Raw genomic sequence first — 19,144 nt, forward strand, 5'->3', positions numbered from 1 at the left:
CCTGAAAGCTTGGTACAGGATGTCCTTCAGTGCTGATTTTCTAACATTTCAAAGGAGAGCTCATCAACTGTGTGGAGCTCAGAATAGCCAGGGTTTAGTTTTGCATTCAGCTGCCAGGTAACCGGAATTGACTGTATTGTAGCCCATCAGCTGGCTTGGGGGATGTTCTGGTGGCTGCGTATTACGCATCACTTCTCAGTGACATAAGCCTTATATAATAATCTCAGTCGTTTTTATTTGAATATGGTATTAGTCGGTTGTCTTCTGCGCAACTGGCGCAAACAGCTCTATGCCTCCACCTTGTGACCTGCTGGGAAAATTATTTGATGATCAACTTGCGCAAACTGACAGTGTTGGAAAGATAGAGGAGCACATATGTAAGGTGATGATGTGGCTGGGGTTGTTCTGGCGCAGATTTTAACTGCTTGTCTGCTGAGTGTTTTGTTGCAAGGAGGGAGTCTCTCCCCCATCCCACCTCTCTCTGTCCACCTGGTGTTGACGTTAGGAGCAAGGTTGCATGTCAGAGCTCATTAATGCAGGACCCTCGCATCCACGTGAATGCAGGCTGGTTCATAGCTCTGCATTGCAGTCTGAACTGAGTCTAGACCAGGCTATTTTTTCCCCTCAGAGCACTACTGAGTTGCTTTGCACATAGATTCCCTCTGTTGGTGTAATATCAGAGCTGTGATGCATTTACTTTGCAGCTCAGCTTGGCTTCTGGGTGGTGTTGAACATATAGAAGGGTGCCTTTGGGCCCTCTGTCAATATTTTGACACCAGGTAACCCCACACACATGGTCTCTAGACATAGGGTTAGGTTATATCTTCTAAAATATAAGTTTGAGTTGGATTACACCGTCCCTATTTGGAATCCCATCCTATTTTTGAACAGTCAGTAACAACTTATTGATCTTGAATGTGATGCTCTTTTGACTTGTGCTTCCTGTCACATGGTCATCATGAGCAACTCTTCCCGTTCCAGCTTCAGTGTTTTAGATATATCTTAACGATCATCAAACATACTGTATGCAGCTCTGGTGCTGTGTAAATGTTTGCAGTGTTTTTATTCAAAAGTAAAGACTTGGATGAACTTTCACACAAGCTATTGACATTTCTCCCCTACATTTCGGAACAAAACATACATATGAAACAATGATTTTACTTCGATAGAAAAAAGCAAATATACAAAACATGTTAGCATATTGACATCTTTCAAACATGTATTTTAGCTTCTTTAATTACATCAAAACATCAAATACGTAAAAGCTGGAACAAAAATAGGATAGATAGTGATAGAATTGCACTCCAGACGAAGCTGGTAAATAGTTAGTATTAGTTAACCACATGTCAGGTAGCCCAATGCCCATATCTTTTAACTGTCATTTAGAGGACGGTTTTTTCAGTAGTGATGCAGCCTCAGTTTAAAAAAATTCTGAATTGCACTTTTGTTGGATTTTGTATGTATGATCCTGGTCCAAGTGTCTTATTGTTGTTACATGGGAGTTTAAAGGTGCAATATGTAATACTGACAGCTAGTGTTTAAAATAGTTACTGCAGTACAAATTCAAAATACTGGAGAGAGTCGTCTCCCCCGCCCCCTCCTCCCCAGACTCGAAGGTCACGGAGGTTGCCAGGCTGAGACCGCAGCATCCACAACAATGTTGCTAGACGCTCTTCTCACATAGCCAGACATTACTTCACAGTAAAAAGCCCATGCTCACGCGGAGCTCTGTACCCAACTGACAGGCACACTTCCTAGGCTTAGAATTACGGTAGGAACCGCTAAAAACAAAACAACCTCGCCGTTTGCTCCACTCGACTGACAGACGCACTTCCTCAGCTCAGAATTACGGTGAGAACCGCTAAAAATAACACTACCTTGTCGTCCTCTCCACCCGACTGAGCACACTTTATTGGCTTAGAATTACGGCAACAATCGCTAAACACACTGCAAACACACGGTCCTCTCTTCCCGATTTACAGCCCCCCCTCTCTTGGCTTAAAATAACTCCCTGTTGTCGACAACGGCCGCTGAACAGGCTACACGTTGTAAACAGCCGTGGCCCGCTTGCCTGGTCCTCCTCTAACATTAGCAGTTAGCAGGGTTAGCAAGGCGGCGTTAACCAGGACCAGTCGAGATCACTTTACTGGCTGTGTCTCAATTGTTTTTGTCAGTTAAGGTACTCTAGCTAAATAATTCATTGTGAGTACACAAATGTTGAAATGACATAAAATGCCCGTCCCTTGTAGCTGTGATAAATTAGCCTGAAGCTAATGCTTACCTGTTCAGGAGGAAATTAGCCAACTCGGCGTCCTTTTGGGCTCTAAGCTGTCTTCATCTTCCAAATACATCTCCAATATTTACCCGGGGTTTGTAACGTCTCTGGTCACACAACTGTTAGAAACATGCAAGTTTCTTTTAGGTCCGGTAGAATCTATCTCCGTTGATCCTCTTCGTTTGTTTGCTGCTTTCATGTTGTACTAACGTTACAGCTGTAGCGCGCTGGGTTTATGTTTTTACAGGTATATCTGGCAACCCGGCCTGGCTGGCTCTCAAACTGGGCAGTTGATAACAACACACAGGCCAAAACACAAACGGACATTCCGTCACGGAACGAAAATTTCAAAAGGAGAAAATACTGGCATAAGCGTTGTTATCAGAAAAGATAGTATTTCAACTTAGCATGTTTCCTTAATATCTGATTCCCCATTGGGGTCATTTTTGGATTTATTACAGTAAATATATTACATATTGGACCTTTTAACCTGCAACGGAAACATCTGATAATAGGTCTACAACACAATAACCCTGCTGTAAATACCAGTGTTTAATGGTCTAGTTTGTAGCGTTGCTGAGCAAATATCTCGTTAAATGTCTTTCAGTCATTGTAATCACTGCATTTAATTATTTTGTTTTTACTGTTTTGCATATGTGTGTTGGCTGGAATTTTTTTTAGTAGTGGTATCTAACATATAAATACTTTTTTGGTACTGACTGAAGTATGTCTGTAACACTGAGAATAGGAAATGGTTATGTATCAAAAGCTAGTTTTTTTTATGGTCATATTTAAATGTTTGTACATTTTAGACAGATTTTTATTAAGGCAAAGTTCTTGTACATTTGAGGTCTTTGAGGTATTTGTATTTTTGTCCACCTCCTTTTAATTGCCAAGTAGCTGTCTCGACATAAGTGTCAAGTAAATTACCTAAAATTACCTAAAATGCCAAGCGCCAGAAGCAAATAAACTCCCTATTTTTTTGAAAGTAGGAAATAAACAAAGATTTCACAGGAACTGCTTTTTATACTTTAAGCAAACTGGTGGAAAATGAATTGCAGATCTCATTTATATGTGGCTTTACACAGCTGTTAGTTGTGAGGAATCATCTCCGACATTCCTAGAAAGATGTCTTCCAGTTTGTAACCTTGGGATGTTTCATTAAGCCTTATCAGGAGGAGGAGGTCTAGGTCATCTGGGTAAAGGAGGGACTTCCTACCATACTGAAATTTAGCAAAATCTCAACTCGGTCATGAAGCTAATGTGGGAAGAGTTGTAAAATATGAAGAAAACCTAAATATGCCTATCTGTTTCTTCCAAGATACCATAGCTGTGGTGCTGTGATTTATATTGGATGGCCAAAATGGCCGCCGCAATTATGTTATGCCAGTGAAGTGGCTTCCTCTGTAGAGTAGACTGTCCTTTCTTGTAGCTCTAAAGGCTGTATTCAGGTGTGTTCTGTTCACAGTGACTGTTGGGGTAAAGAACATAGAGCTGCAACGATCATCGTCTGCACAGAAATACGTGTGTGTGTGTGTGTTGCCAGCTGTCAGCAGTGATTTGATGTGTGGCTTACAGCCACAATCACTGCTGTGTGACATGAAAGGGAGTTTTTGACAGAAACAGATCAACGTAGAGAGTGCAGACATCCCCAAAAGTGCTTTAAATAGTAATTACCGGTAATAGTAACTAATAGAGAGACATATTTTGTTATGTGTATTTCTTCTCTTTTGGATATTGTAGAGATATCCAGAAGCCCAGTTTTAGTAACATTTAGCTGTTAAATGCATGTTTACATTGATCACTTTATACATGAATTTATTCAGTATCACACAGAGTGAAATATAAGCCATTTGAATATTGTGTTAGCCAACTCAACAGCACCCAGATGTAGAGCACAGACAACGAGTCCCTGTGGTGGTGGTGCTGGGCCTTACCGTCACCATGGCAACCAAGGTGTAGCTTCACCAGTTGCCGGGGGCAACAAGAGAGGCTGTGTCGAGCGACACACGGGTACGGAGGGAGGGATGTGAAAGACAGCAGGTGAGAGGAGTAAAGTGCTGGTAGATGGGTTAAGGAGGTGCAGAGAACAGGAAAAGAAGGATGAGACTAGAGGTGCAACAATGAATCGATTAGTTGTCAACTATTAAATTAATCGCCAGCTATTTTGATAATCGATTAATCGTTTGAGTCATTTTTTTATATAATATATTTCTCTGATTCCAGCTTGTTAAATGTGAATATTTTCTAGTTTCTTCTCTCCTTTGTGACAGTAAACTGAATATCTTTGAGTTTTGGACAAAACAAGACATTTGAGGACGTCATCTTAGGCTTTGGGAAACGGAACGAAAATTTCAAAAGGAGAAAATACTGGCATAAGCATTGTTATCAGAAAAGATAGTATTTCAACTTAGCATGTTTCCTTAATATCTGATTCCTCATTGGGGTCATTTTTGGATTTATTACAGTAAATATATTACATATTGGACCTTTTAATCTGCAACGGAAACATCTGATAATAGGTCTACAACACAATAACCCTGCTGTAAATACCAGTGTTTAATGTTTTAATGGTCTAGTTTGTAGCGTTGCTGAGCAAATATCTCGTTAAATGTCTTTCAGTCAGTGTAATCACTCCATTTAATAATTCTTTTTACATTTTTTTTAATTTGTTTTCCAGAAAGGCTTGACTCTGCAGCACAAGCCATCCACCATCCTTCAACCTTATCAATAACATAATACTTGTCTGAATCAATATTGGAATAATTTTAGAGAATTGTCTCAGCAAAACCGTTTTGATAAGACACGTTTCTGAGATAGTTTGGATTCATTTACAAGATTTCAGAGTCAGCTCTGTACAACGGTTGCAACAAAAAATGCACAGACATGTTCAATTCAATTTTAGGTTTCACCATTATGATGTAATAGTACGAATACTGAGAGCGCTGAAGAAAGTCATTAGTGTTATCAGGTTTTATGTCCCAGAAAGGACTAAACTGCGACTGTTATTTGTTCATATTAACTTCATTAAAGAAGTACAATGCTTTGAGCTTAGTCGTCAAGTACGGACGAAAATGAAGAGGTCTGAAAATTTGCGACTGGCCCTGCTCTTTTTGGAGTTGGTTGACCCACATTTGATGAGTTCTTCTCACCCAGGTAGAGGAAATATTGAGGGATCCTTGTGTCGTCCTTGTTTCTTGTACCGTCACCTTTTTTCTCTCTTGCTAGAATGTGTGCTCATTGTAAGTCACCTTGAAAAGGAAGAGTTTGACTTGACCTCAGTGACCCGAGCGAAGTAACTAGGGCTGCAACTAACAATTATTTTCATTGTCAATTAATCTGTTGATTATTCTCTCGATTAATCGATTAGTTGTTTGGTGTATAAAATGTCAGAAAATTGTGAAAAATGTCAATCAGTGACAAAGCCCAGGATGACATCCTCAAACATGTTGTTTTGAAGATATTCAGTTTACTTTCAGAGGAGAAAATATGTGAAAATATTCACATTCAATAAGCTGGAATCAAAGAACCTCATTTCCATAAAAAAGGACTCAAACTGGTAGAAAATAGTGGGCAATTAATTTAATAGTTGACAACTAATGGGTTATTCTTTGCAGCTCTAGAAGGAACACAGCAGAAATGTCACATCACTGCCCCAGCATCACCACAACATCCATTTTGGCTCCAACTGTTAGCAGAGCATCCAGTTAAAGCTGCGTCTTGGAGGAAATGGGTCGTAGTTTGGCGTATATTTAGGACAAGCTTGGTGAAATAGACAATGGCAATCTTCACCAGGCATGAGAGGTCTATGTGGGGGGGATGCTGGCCTCTGGGGATACCTGCGTTACCTGTACAGCTGTCAGGAGATAATTAGGTGAAGCCAGCACCAGTGATTGGTTTTACGATGAATAACTGGCTTTTGTTTGTTGATTGCCAGGTGGTTGCCTTAGCGATGGATGGGGAGTCAGAACCAAACCCTGCCGTAGCAGAAGAGGCAGGGGAGCGGGTGGAGCCCATGGATGCCACTCCCTCCCCCGAGCAACAGACCACGCCCCCCTCCGAGGTGGCTGGGGAGGCCTTTTCCATGGTAACGGAAGAAGAAGATGAAGCCGCAAAGGAGGGTGGCACAGAGGACAATGATGATGATGTGGTTCTCGTAGGGGAGGAGGATCTCCAGCCTTCTGCCACAACCCTCTCCCAAGACACGCCCAGCACAGACTGCCTAGAGCCGGCTGCTGCCGTGGCAACTGTAGACATGTCCACGGCAGAGATGACCCCCAGTTCTCCTGCGTCTTCCAGCACATCCACGGTGGCAGCACCTCCTAAACCTCCAACCACAGAAGCAGAGCCCATTGTCATTGACGATGAGGATGACTCTGAACAGAAAGAGACTTCCTGCTCCTCACCAGCGCACCCTGCAGGGTCCTCAGAATCCCACTCGCCAGGTGCACTCAGCAGCACTGAGCCAGATTCAGAGATCAGGATTGCCAGTGTCACCACGCTGGGCTCCAGTAGCCAGAAAGGAAGCTCCACTGTTTCTGCAGTGAATACGCCACCACATCCAGTGGACGTCCAGGAAGACTTGAACCTGATGATAACCTCGGTGACATCACTGCAGAGCGGGGCGGCGGCTGTCACAGCGGTGAGAATCATCAGAACTTTTTATCCATATTTTCTTTCATCTAGTTTACATTCCCCTATACTCTCGCTGTACCTTTTTTTTAAGTTTTAAGTTCTTCCTTCTAATGGGTTTCAGGAAAAGTTGGTTCTTCTGATGTTGTCTGCTGATAGACATTGGTGAAAGCAGGTGTTCTCTGTGACGTAGCATGTTTGTTCTTGGCAAAGTGCATAATGATTATCTTTGTATCTTTATTTTATTTATTTATTTTTTTATTACAATATTTATTCATCCAAGTTGCACTGGGAGCTCCTAGTTAGATGAGTTTGGATTCAATTCTACAGACTGCACAGCATACGGCACCTTTGTTTTTTTTGGGTTGCATATCATCTTTTTTTTATTTTTATTTTTTTATGTTTTGTCACTAAGGAGAAAAACTAACCTAAGCAACTTGTCTGTCTAGGCAGGTGAAGGCCAGGCAGAGGAAAACGGTCTGCAGATTAGCAATGCGTTCAGCCTGAATCCTGACACCCCATCTGGTCGACCAACAGCCTCCTTCAACCCCGGGCGGGGCTCAGCCCCCATGGGCCAGCTGGTACAGAATGGAGACACAGGGACGCACAACAGGGCAGGTAAAGACAATTATTATGCGGCAAGAAGAAATTTATCTTGATGTGTTCTCACAGGTAAAACATTACGATAGTGACCAAATTGAAGCGCCACACTTGGCTTTGGTCACTGCAAGGCTTGCAGAGGAAGCAGAACTCTCAGAACAAATAGAGCCTTGCTTGCTTACACCCCTATTACACTGTCGCCTTAGATTAGTCAACAATATCACATGAGTGGTACCAGGCCACATGTTTCTGTTTACTTTCATATATTCATATTTTTGTTTTGAGAAACCTCCCTTCAGCCCTCACTCTTACCCTGCTGATTGTGTTCATGTGAAACAGGTGGGGTCCTGTTTTAAAACTGTGCTCTGTGAAATTGCTGTTCAGCTTTGTCCTTTAATTTACCACCTCATTTGGAATTGAGGGCTACACATACTAACTATACTAACTAAAAAGGAAAGATAGTGGAGGGTGGCACATTAACCTGGATACAGTCTTAAGGATGCTCAGTTGATCAGTATTGGCTGATATCAGCATTAGGTGATCCGTGGCTTAAAAATCCTGAGACAAAAACCTAGCATAACATGTAAAATGAATGTGGCAAACACACTTCTAAAGTGTTGTGCTTTAACAGAGTAATTGCGACAAGAAACCAGCTATCCTCAATTGGGTTAAGAGATTAACCGCTATACGGTTCCACCCCTAGTGGAAACCCATACTTGACATCCATATTTTTGAAGAGCTCAACACTTCTTCTCTTCTGGGAAGACTTTTCAACAACATTTTGGAAACTGGCTGCAGGGAATCGCTTCCATTCAGCCCACAATGGGAGTATTTATTTAATTTTTTAATTTATACTTTTTTATTGATACCCAGTGGGGAAATTACAAGTAGTAGTCTGCTGTAGTATTAAGATACCCCTGCAACTAAGATTCAGCCCAAACCAAGCAAAACAGCCCTAGGCCCTAAGTACACAAAGCTATGTTTACAGGGTGGTCCACATAGTTATGACATGTAATTTATTTTGGAATAGTGAGGACAACTTGAAGACCGCAATTCCAGAATAAGGAAAAGGTTAAAGGGGAGCATTGGGACTGATGCGACAAACTGAATCCTCCTGATACATTTGAATTAACTGAGTTTATTGTAACTAAAAAAAAAAAAAAAACAGATAAGTAGTATGAAGACGGCGAACTAAAGTTAACTTTCTTTATTTCCTTCCAGACTCGTGGATCTCCCAGTCAGCTTCAGTTCCCCGCAACCAAAAACAGACGGGAGTCGACTCTCCGTCACCAGTCACTTCCCTACCAAAACCTCCAGGCCAGTCTTCTTCATCTACTTCCTCCTCAGGCTCCCAGCCACAGCCCAGGACAGTCAAGGTGATCCACTCTGTTCATATTGAAGTCCTGTGTAGTAAACATTAACATAGTCTATATCCACGACGTTCCACTTTCGGGATTGCTCCGTTGCTGACGGAAATTCCGCCGGATTTCACTGATTTATGCCGGATATCCGTTGCCTTGGGCTTCCTTTTGTGTTGTAATTTTAAACTCCGGTGGATTTCTGAGGACTATGGTTAACTGCTCCTCAGATCTCTGCAGGGTAAATCAGGACAGCTAGCTAGACGTTCCACCAAAACAAGTTCCCTCCCGAGGCTTTTTTGCAGAGGCGCCATTGCTCCGTGTGGAGCTGTGTGGAGCTTAGCGCCATTCAAGACGATTGTGATTGGTTTAAATAAACCAGAGCACGTTTTTCTCCCATCCCTGAATACTGTGTAGACTCTCCAGACCCTCCTCCGCAGCGCAGCGGTGGAGGAAGGTCTGACAAAGAGAGTCTACTATTAACATGATAGACAAACTGGAAATGTTATTTTATTTTACAACTTAAATCCAAAGTTAAAGGTTCAGTTGTACATGCAACTTTTGTGTCTGTATTTTTATATTTTCATATAAAGCATGTGGCAGTTTGTTTAATTTCTTCATATGCTCAACTTTAATTCATATGTGCATTTAAATATTCTCTCAAACACACTTATGGAGGAAATATGTATTCATAATTCAAATTGAAAGTCCAAAGAGAAAACAAAGCGAGATCAAATAAAAACTATTATTATTTTACTACTTTACTAGGCAGTTAATTTTGACAGCAAATTCTGATTTAGTCTTTTGAATAACATACCATTTAGTTTTAGTCTTATTTTAGTCATCTGAAATCTTTTAGTCTTAGTCTAGTTTTAGTCGACTAAATATCACAAGAGTTTTAGTCTTAGTCTAGTCTTAAGTCTTTTAGTCTAGTTTTAGTAGACCAAATATTAGCAGATTTTAGTTGACTAAATCTACAGTGAATTTAGTTGACTAAATGTTTCGCCAGAATTTTTGGTCATTGGAAGTATCCATCAGTCTGTTATGGAATGGAATATGCAATACAGACACAGATTTAAGGGTCCGTCCTAGACCTAGCTCTGACATTTCTGTTGTTCATGAGACATGTCGTTGCCCTCGGACCGGGTGCACTGCAAAACGTTAGCGTGTTGCTAACGAGCGAAGTCAACTGAAATCAGCCAAAGCTGTGTAACTAAGACTGTGCAACTAAACACAACTAAGTATAATGTAAACAACCTTACTGTTGTGAAAACGTCCTCGAAACTGTGCAAAGTTCTGCAAACTCGTCCTCCTGTGTAACCGCTGCTGTGTTTGTTTAGCTGTTGCGTCTGCATTTGCCGCGACTTTTTAAAATGGCTCTGCTGCTTCCGCATAAATCAACCTACCCTCAAAGATTCGCTCTGATTGGATTTCTTCCTAACTTGTCCCACAAAAAAGAGCGGTTCTGATTGGATCTCTTCTCCATTCGTAAATAATGAATCATTTTCAATTTTAAGTTTTATCTTTTGAATTTTACATTTGGTAATTGCCTTTTGACATTTTAAGATTCACCATTGCTATTTCTATTTAACATTAAGGCTTTTCATTTTGAAGTGACACTTGTCAATTCAAATGAGGAGGCGTGGCCTAACGGCTGGTGGGAGGGTTGAGAGACTTCCAGCGGAGACAGCGGAGTCTCTGAGCTTCATTGGCCGGCCGGCGAGTAGGCAATGCCGGCCGCAACTAGCTGGCTTGTCACGTTAGACTGGAAGGTCTCAAGTCCGACAATTTTCGTCCGTTATTTCACCACCACCACAGAAAGGTGTGCAAAATGTATAGACCCAAAGTGTATAGTCATTTCGGGTTTAAGACAAGAAATGACTTTGCAGTGCTCGTAAACTTATAAATGACTTACTGTCGTTGTAAAACTGCCCTGCAGTTAAGTCATTGTTCTTGTTTGTTTATCCCAGGTGACCTGTGCCAACTGTAAAAAGCCCCTGAAGAAAGGCCAGACGGCCTACCAGCGTAAAGGCTCCACACACCTGTTCTGCTCCACCACCTGTCTCTCTGCCTTCTCACACAAACCCGCCCCCAAGAAGAGCTGCACCATGTGCAAAAAGTAAGTTGCACATTGAACAAGAGACATTTTATTGCTTGAATTTAGAATTGTAATGAAGCATGTGGAGTACATTCAAAAGAAGTGGGGTTGTAATAATAAACCAAATATTTTACATTTCAATTAAGGAAAATAGGTATTGTTGTTTTTTTAAGTGAATTTCCAGCGATTTTGAGTTGTCTGTCCCAATTATTAATTCACTGTTAACTCATATATTTGCAAGTCCTAAACACAATATTTATATAAAAGGACAACTATTATCATTTTTACTAACTGATGCACATTTCCTGTAGATGTTAATTGATTTGTGCTCTGTTTTTCAGGGACATCACAAACATGAAGGGTACCATTGTGGCCCAGGTCGACTCTAGCGAGTCTTTCCAGGAGTTCTGCAGCACGGGCTGCCTCGGTGCATACGAGAACAAGCAAAACCCGCCAAAATCAGGCCTCAAAACAAAATGTACTGTCTGCGGCAAGTTAACAGAGGTCAGTCTGTCTGACACAACTAACAACGCATACTCCTCACTTGTCCATTTACTTGTCTTTCTCAACCAAAGCAATACATGACTCTTTATTCCTGATAATAGAATGAATAATTGAGTGGCAATGGGTAAAAAAGTAAGGGAAACAACCCAAATGTATTATGTATAGAAGTGTGTGAAAGTCTGCAGCTGTTCGCATCTGTACTGATGAAGTATGACCACGGTTAATTACAACCTAGAGGTGTCTCTAATACTCTGGCTCCCTCAGGGTGCAGAGAGCTACAAACATCAATGTAATGCAGTCCAATACACAGAGAGCCTCAGAGCGGCTAGCATAGCTGTAGACTCTTAGGTTTTTGGGTTTCAACTTCTCTTTATTATTTACATCCTTGGCTTGAGTGTTTGATTTTTCCATCTTCTCACCCTGTTCTCTATTTTTTGTTATTCTTATCCTTTAATGAATGTTCTCTTACCACCATTATTGGCTCTGTCTCTCCTTTATTGTCTTCCTCAAGCCACTTTCATTCAATATTTATCTCTTTCTTGTTCCTTGTCTGCCTTTTATTGTTCTCTTCATTCACTCTCCTTTCTTGCCTTCTCTCTTTTCTCCATCTGTCCATTTCAGTATGGCATAGTAGGGCCCATTTGCAGAAGGCCTTCAGCTCAGTCTCCATGGCCACCAAGTGCAAAAATAGTTTTGTCAAAATTGGAGAATTCCTCCTACTTCAAAATGAAGTATTAGTTGGCCCGGAATCTGTGAATAAAATTACTTTTGTATTGGAGTTATGTAATTCCGTGTGGGATGGGCCACTTAGTGGCATGACACGTACATAAAATATCATTTATTCAGTTGGCAATGGTCCTAGCTCCTTAAATTATTCAAATTAAATTAATGTACAGTTATTTTCTTACTTCGATTCAGTATTAGTCTGTGGGGTTGTTCTGTTACTTGCATCACTGTCGGCTAACTAGTACTACTGTCACCTAGCAACCACAGCTATCTGCATTTGTGACATCTTAAAATCATTTGCATTATTTATGTATACTTCTTGATTTCATTTGCATTTAAAAGCAACAGCAATGCCCCTGCCAAGCTACGCTAAAATGATTTGCAAAGTACACAACATGGACAATACGCCTATGTATAAATTTAGCTAACATCATTCCCCATAGCTTTAGATTTGAATGATTTTAATTTTAGCATATTCCAGCCTGTCATGAGATGTTGTATGGGCTGTCCATTGAATTGAAATGGCTCGTTGGACACGCCCTTTAGTTAGGGGTCCAAGCCTGGGGGGGCTGGGAACCCTGGCTGGGAATTTGCAATGCAACGCGGTTCACAGATCCAGCAGAGCTGTGGAACCCTATTGCTTTCCTAAGGATTGTTATTTTTCCGCCGATAAAACTCACTCTACAGCCTAAACCGTACATGGTGGGGGGGGTGCCATTTTCAGGACTGGTCCAGAACCCTGCAAGGACCTCAAACAAAAAGACTTCCACCACTAGGTGGCGCTATAGCAGAGATATGCATTTGGCCCTATAACTCCCAAACCGTACATTGCACATAAAAAATACAGATATCCACGGATACCCTGAATTTAGCTAAATCTCCCATTTCCGCCTAGACTTTTATGCGCGAAAAATCGCGATTTGCGAAAGCAAAACTTTAGATTCTTTTTTGGCATGACCCTCTGAGACTCCCCAACAGACTTTACGAGGATTTGCCACTAGGGGGAGCTACAAGTACAAAAAGTTTATATCTCATGAACGGCACATCCGATTTTTACGAAATTTTGAGGGTACCATCTAGGGCCACTCCTGATGCCACGCCTACAGTGGGGTACTGATTTGTTAAAGTGTGCGTGGCCTATGGGACCCAGGTTTGGATTCCCCACTTACACTAATGTGAGCAACTTCAAATTTACAGTGTAGCTATACAATGGTTCATGGACCTCACATACCAAAAATTACACATATGGACCACTAGGTGGCGCTACTCCCACATCGCACATTAGAAAACACATCCACGTGTTCCTTGATTCGAGCTGAATCTAATGATATATTTTTTGATATATATTTCCGCTAAGAAGTTTTTTCGCAATGTCGCGAAATGCGCAAAGCCAACTTTTTCTGTCTCCTCCTAAACGAAACCTGGTACGTAGCATCGGCAGATAGACCTGACCAAAAGTTATCAAAAGAATTTTGCTACATTAAGCTATGCGCATTTTACGACCAAACTAATTTTCCTAGCTAGCCACAAAACACGAACTTTAGCATATCTTGGCAAAATTGAAAAATACAAAACTATTGTTCGACATCCCACTCCGAGGCTCTGTACCAAATTTTGTGAAATTTTGGCAAATAACTCAATGCATTTAAATGGGAAATTTGCAATTGCAAGATCTCTGCTGCAGTAAATGCTATCATCAAAAAACTTGAGATTATTGTTGGAGCGTTTGACCCCATCATAACCACTTGCAGTTCTAGTTATTGTTTGTGTTTATGCTCAAATCTGATAAAAGATAGTTTAGAAAGTTCACGTATACAGGCGGGCGCCATCTTGGGAAAACCGTCACGACCAGTCGACTGACGAATGCCGTGCAACCAGTAACCAGTAACATAGCTCAAGCAGGGCGTTCGTCGTTCGACTGGTCGTGACTGTTTTCCCAAGATGGCGCCCGCCTGTATACGTGAACGGTACTGTCTTTCTAAACTATCTTTTTAATAAACTGTCTGTACTTTACCCTTGCCCCGACGACTAGCGTTATAATCTAATTAGCGGTTTGCGATGAAACTGGTCACATTCGATTAGCATGAAAACATATCCCAGAGAACGGTTGACTCGGTACACATTTGTAATTAACCCCTAGGTTCATTTTGCTCCGGATTTGTCCTTGAACTTTGCACACCTATGACAACTTTGAAGGACAAGTTAGCACACTGTACATATACATGCAAGAGGTGTTGATCAGCTGTTCAAGTAGAAGCCTCTGTTTTCACAATGGGAAGCACTGTTGCATTTACTGAAAAGCTAGAACTCCTTTACAATAAAGTGAAACCAAGTGTGACACATAATGACAAGGCTCTCCGATTGAGGAGAGATTTAAAAGAAAGCTTGCTGAAGTTTAGTTAATCAGGCTCTTGCTGCCTCTTCTGCATTTCTGTCTACAGATCCGGCACGAGGTTAGCTTTAAGACTGTGACCCACAAGATCTGCAGCGACACATGTTTCAACGTTTACCGCAGGGCCAACGGGTTGATCATGAACTGCTGTGAGCAATGTGGCGATTACCTGCCCAGCCGAGCAACAGCCAACCACTTCCTGCTGGTCGATGGCCAACAGAAACGCTTCTGCTGCCAGAACTGCGTCAGGGAGTACAAGCAGGTACTGTAGGCCCAACCACAGGCCCAAGGTGTGTAATGTATATCCTGATTGAAGTCTGTTTGATTCGCATCATTTATTTCATTCAACCGTATTCATTTAAAAATATATCTCTGCTCAGCTCTGTCAAAGTTTCTGTTGTTTTAGTGTAGCTATGGTGACCCCTCCTCCTCCTCACAGCCAAGAAACTTCCCCCACAGCAACTGCCATGTAAAAAAACAACAGTAAAATGGCCTTGTTACTCGCCCTCCTAAAATATATATATATATATATATTAAAAAAAAACATTTACAGTTGCAGTAATACAAGTGCAGGGTTTCCCCCAGAATTTTTTTTGCTTTTTTGATGGCGGTATTTATGTAGAGCCCAATATTTTATGTGATAAAAGAATAATGGACGAAATTGCATAATTTTAGCCAGAAATTAGAGGTGTGAATTGTATTTGTTGCTTGGCAACGCTAGCTTATTGAATATTCAATATTCATAATAGATTTCCAGGGCTGATGCTGCTAGTCACTGTGATAATAGGAGGACAATGAGGAGCATCAGTGTGCTTTTGTGGCTAAGCAGTGGGATCACAAAACAAACACATAGACTATTAGATACCGTACACGGAAGATTTGTGTTGTTTACTCCTTTAATGCTCATATGTCTTTACGGTTTACTTAACAAAAGTCAGAACAAATGCATTAAAACCTCTTTCTCCAAAGAAGAGGATCCATCAGGATTTCCCATAACTTGTAATGATCCATTTTTCTTTCTTTTAGGTGGATCTTAATATCCCTCCACCATGGTTCATGATATGTTTGGATATTTTGACATTACGGTGCTGTCTGTTTATGTGTTTGCATGGACTCTAATGTGAATAAAAGGGCTTAAAAAGCTTGATAGAAGTCTAATTGAAAAAAGCTCAGTCTTTTAGCTGACAAAACGTTTTTATTGTTTAATCAATTAGCTTTATTAATGACTTAATATAACCTTGTTGTCACTGCAGAACATGAAGTTACTTATTATTTTGACATGGTGTTTTCCTTCTCTGTCACAGGCCCACAGTAAACTTGCGAGCTGCCTGACTTGCAAAACGCTGATCAAGACAGGCGAGGTGCTGCACAGCCTCGGAGCCGGTGGCACCATGGGCTCCTACTGCTCTGTCAACTGCATGAACAAGGGCAAGCTGGCGTCGACCTCCTTCATCAGTGAGTCACCAGACTGCAGAACACAAAAACTGAGCTTTTTCTGAACAGAATTGGACCTTCCGATAGAGTTCTCTACAGTTCCACAGGTCCCATAATATGTTAAGCAGATCTTAGCGACACAAGGTCATGTTGTCAAGGCTGAAAGTGGGCAGTAGCGGAAAAAGATGTAGCATTTAGGCTATTACGGTAAGTGTTCGGTAGCCTACTGTTTGTGTTGGGAATTCAAATATTTCATTGTCTTAATGTATTTAGGTCTGTATGTTCTGATGATGGATAACTGACTTGAAAAAAGCAGCAGAGAAAAGCTCCTGTTAACCTGTTTGCTGATTAGTATTCATTTCAGCAAACATTGAATGCACACTCAAAAAAGTCCCAAGCATGTGTAATAAATGCATTGTCGTGTGAGTTTTAATGTTTAATGTCTGTGTGTGCAGACACAGAGCCCACATGTCACTTCTGTAAGAGGAATTCATTACCGCAGTACCAGGCCACGCTGCCAGAGGGAAACATCCTCAACTTCTGCAGCTCACAGTGTGTTACCAAGTTCCAGGTGGGGACTCTTGTCATTTCAAACCAGAAGACACAAATCTGGGTCCTGTTATAAAAAAACTACATTTTACAAAGGTAATGAAGTGGTCACACTGGTGAATGGTGTCCCTCTGATGTATTCTGGATTATAAAGCACAATAATTCTTTGATGTTGTTGAATGAAGACACCATATTGTTTCGTGCAGCTGCATGGAGGATGCTGCTGAAAATTAGCATACATACAACTAATCTCATGCAATAAATACTTTAGATAATTGGATCAAACTAGGTTTTCGGATAGTTGGTTTTTCTAATGCGCCCTGTACTCCAGTGTGAAGTTGTGCGGCGCAGATGAGTAAGGACATAAAATGGTATTATACCTGATAGGAATGGAAGTTGTGAAAATAAAACCCAGATTAACCGGTATCTACTCATTTGATGCATTCCTCATGAAAACAGCAGCTCAAAAACACAAACATAAAACGCCACAGGTTTCCTCAGTGTAGTCCATGACCTGATTAGTTTTTTAGCATCATGTTGCATAAATTTACATATTAATGATAAAACAGATTTTCTTGAAACTATCGTGACTCTATCATTGTTTATGACAGTTCATATAATATCACCCATGTGTAGAAAGGGAAAAAAAGAGAGAAATATTTGCAAGTCAATGTTTAAATTAGCTTTGTTAATTACATCTGTAAGTACAACCAGCTGTGTTTTGATATATCAAGTATCAAGATGCTTATGGAAGGCCATTAGACATGGATGTTGTTACTCACCAGCTGGTAGTCATCAAAAGTTTTAATTTCCTCCGTGTTGTTTTTTACAGAACGCTACTCTTCAAACAGCCACCAACGGACAAACGCCACTCGCCACCACAAACAACACCGTCCAGCTCAAATGTAACTACTGTCGATCAGCATTCAGCTTGAAGCCCGAAACTCTGGAGTGGGAGGTGAGACCATCCTGAGGAGTAGTTGCACAATTTTTTATTCAGGTATCACAGGTCTTTTTCTTCCACAAAGATAAGATAAGCCGTTATTTTTAAACAAGGATAACTGCCAAAATTCACTAGTTCTAGCTTCTCAAATTTGAATATGTTCTGGTTTTCTCAGTCCTCTGTGATAACAAAATGTAGTAAAATTTGGGTTTTGATCTTATAATATTTAATTATATATATATATGTCAAGTGGGCTTTAGCCAATTGTGATGGGCATTTTGTATTTGACTATAGATCAAATGATTAATAAGTTAATTGAGGAAATAATTGGCAGATTTACCAAAATGAAAGTTGCAGCCCTAGTCTACCTTGGTACTAGGACTGCATCATATGACCGAAAATCAAAATCACGATTAATTGCACATTTTACCCCGATGAACGATAATTAATTTTTTTTGTGATTGGACGACGGACACTGCGTTTTTTTTAAATGTTTTTGTATAAAGTTTAAAAAAAAATATTCTTTTGCTGATAAAAATTGAAGGATGGATGGATGGATGGTCCTAACTTTGAACCAGCAAGTTGCGTTTTAAGCACCTCTTTTTTCTGCTTGTGGAGAGCTATGTGACACATGGAACTATATTGATGAGGAGTACTCCGAGAGTATACCAGAAAGACACACAGCTGACAACCTGCAGGTGGAGGCGCTGAAGACAGGCTCAGACATACACGCTGTGGGCTGCTGTGGACTTCTGTCAGTCCCGCAAGTGGTTTCAGCCTGCTTGTCGGTCAACGGTTAATTATCGGGTAAAATTCAATTTCATTGTGCTTTCTTTTGGAAGGCTGGCTGCCACAAATCGCCACTTACTAGCAGATTTATTGAGGTAAACACTAGCTATCAGTAAACAGAAGGTAGTGTCTGGTGTGTGCGCTAGTATTTGTGTGTGCGTGTCAGCCCGCATTTGGCGACTGGCGAGTGTTAATTTCGGACCCTGTACCGTCATGGGAAAACTACGTTGATAACAGCTTCAGAATTTCAATGTTGATGCATTTTCGATTAATCGTCCAGCCCTACTTGGTACAGAAGGTAAGTGCTGAGTTAAGTCAAACTTTGTGTACAAGTCAACTTGTTTCAGCTGTAGGAGCACCCTGCAATTCATTTTCTTCATGCATGCAGAGAATAAAGGTAATGAATCTTAAAACCAGAATAGGTGCAATACATTTATCCAAATGTGTCTGTGTCTTTAGGATAAGGTCTACCAGTTCTGCAGTAAGACGTGCTGTGAGGACTACAAGAAGCTCCACTGCATTGTGACATTCTGTGAATACTGCCAAGAGGAGAAGACGCTACATGAGATGGTCAAGTTCTCCGGAGTCAAGAGACCTTTTTGCAGCGAAGGTAGTAATCTCCCATCCTCTCCTCTAGGACACTTGATAAATCTGAGTAATTTTCTTGACAGTTTTTAAGTAGTCAGAGAAACTGATCGTATCCCATGATGGCTGTTGTTGATTGGTTTTCAACGCCTTTTGTTTCTAGTTGTGTGTTCAATTGTTTGCCATTTTAAGCATATTTCTTGTTTTTCTGAGGTTTTGTACTCCGGATTTTGATTAGTTGCTTCCAGTTGAGGCTGCT

The 19,144-nt window shown here is 40.9% G+C and overlaps 1 protein-coding gene across 2 annotated transcripts in view; it reads left to right on the plus strand.

The window, feature by feature from the left end:
- The window catches only part of zmym2 (zinc finger, MYM-type 2), a 36,937-nt gene that overhangs the window by 1,232 nt on the left and 16,561 nt on the right, over positions 1-19,144 (plus strand). For both annotated transcript variants that reach the window (XM_078262487.1, XM_078262488.1), the window contains exons 2-11: positions 6,213-6,917; positions 7,357-7,525; positions 8,729-8,883; positions 10,836-10,984; positions 11,305-11,467; positions 14,635-14,847; positions 15,890-16,040; positions 16,475-16,590; positions 17,401-17,526; positions 18,760-18,910. In XM_078262487.1, coding sequence (XP_078118613.1) covers positions 6,228-6,917; positions 7,357-7,525; positions 8,729-8,883; positions 10,836-10,984; positions 11,305-11,467; positions 14,635-14,847; positions 15,890-16,040; positions 16,475-16,590; positions 17,401-17,526; positions 18,760-18,910 — 2,083 coding nt within the window. In that variant the 5' untranslated portion in view covers positions 6,213-6,227. The remainder of the gene's footprint in view (positions 1-6,212; positions 6,918-7,356; positions 7,526-8,728; positions 8,884-10,835; positions 10,985-11,304; positions 11,468-14,634; positions 14,848-15,889; positions 16,041-16,474; positions 16,591-17,400; positions 17,527-18,759; positions 18,911-19,144) is intronic.

This window comes from Sander vitreus, chromosome 11 (genome assembly GCF_031162955.1).
Source record: "Sander vitreus isolate 19-12246 chromosome 11, sanVit1, whole genome shotgun sequence".
Taxonomy (NCBI): Eukaryota; Metazoa; Chordata; class Actinopteri; order Perciformes; family Percidae; genus Sander; species Sander vitreus.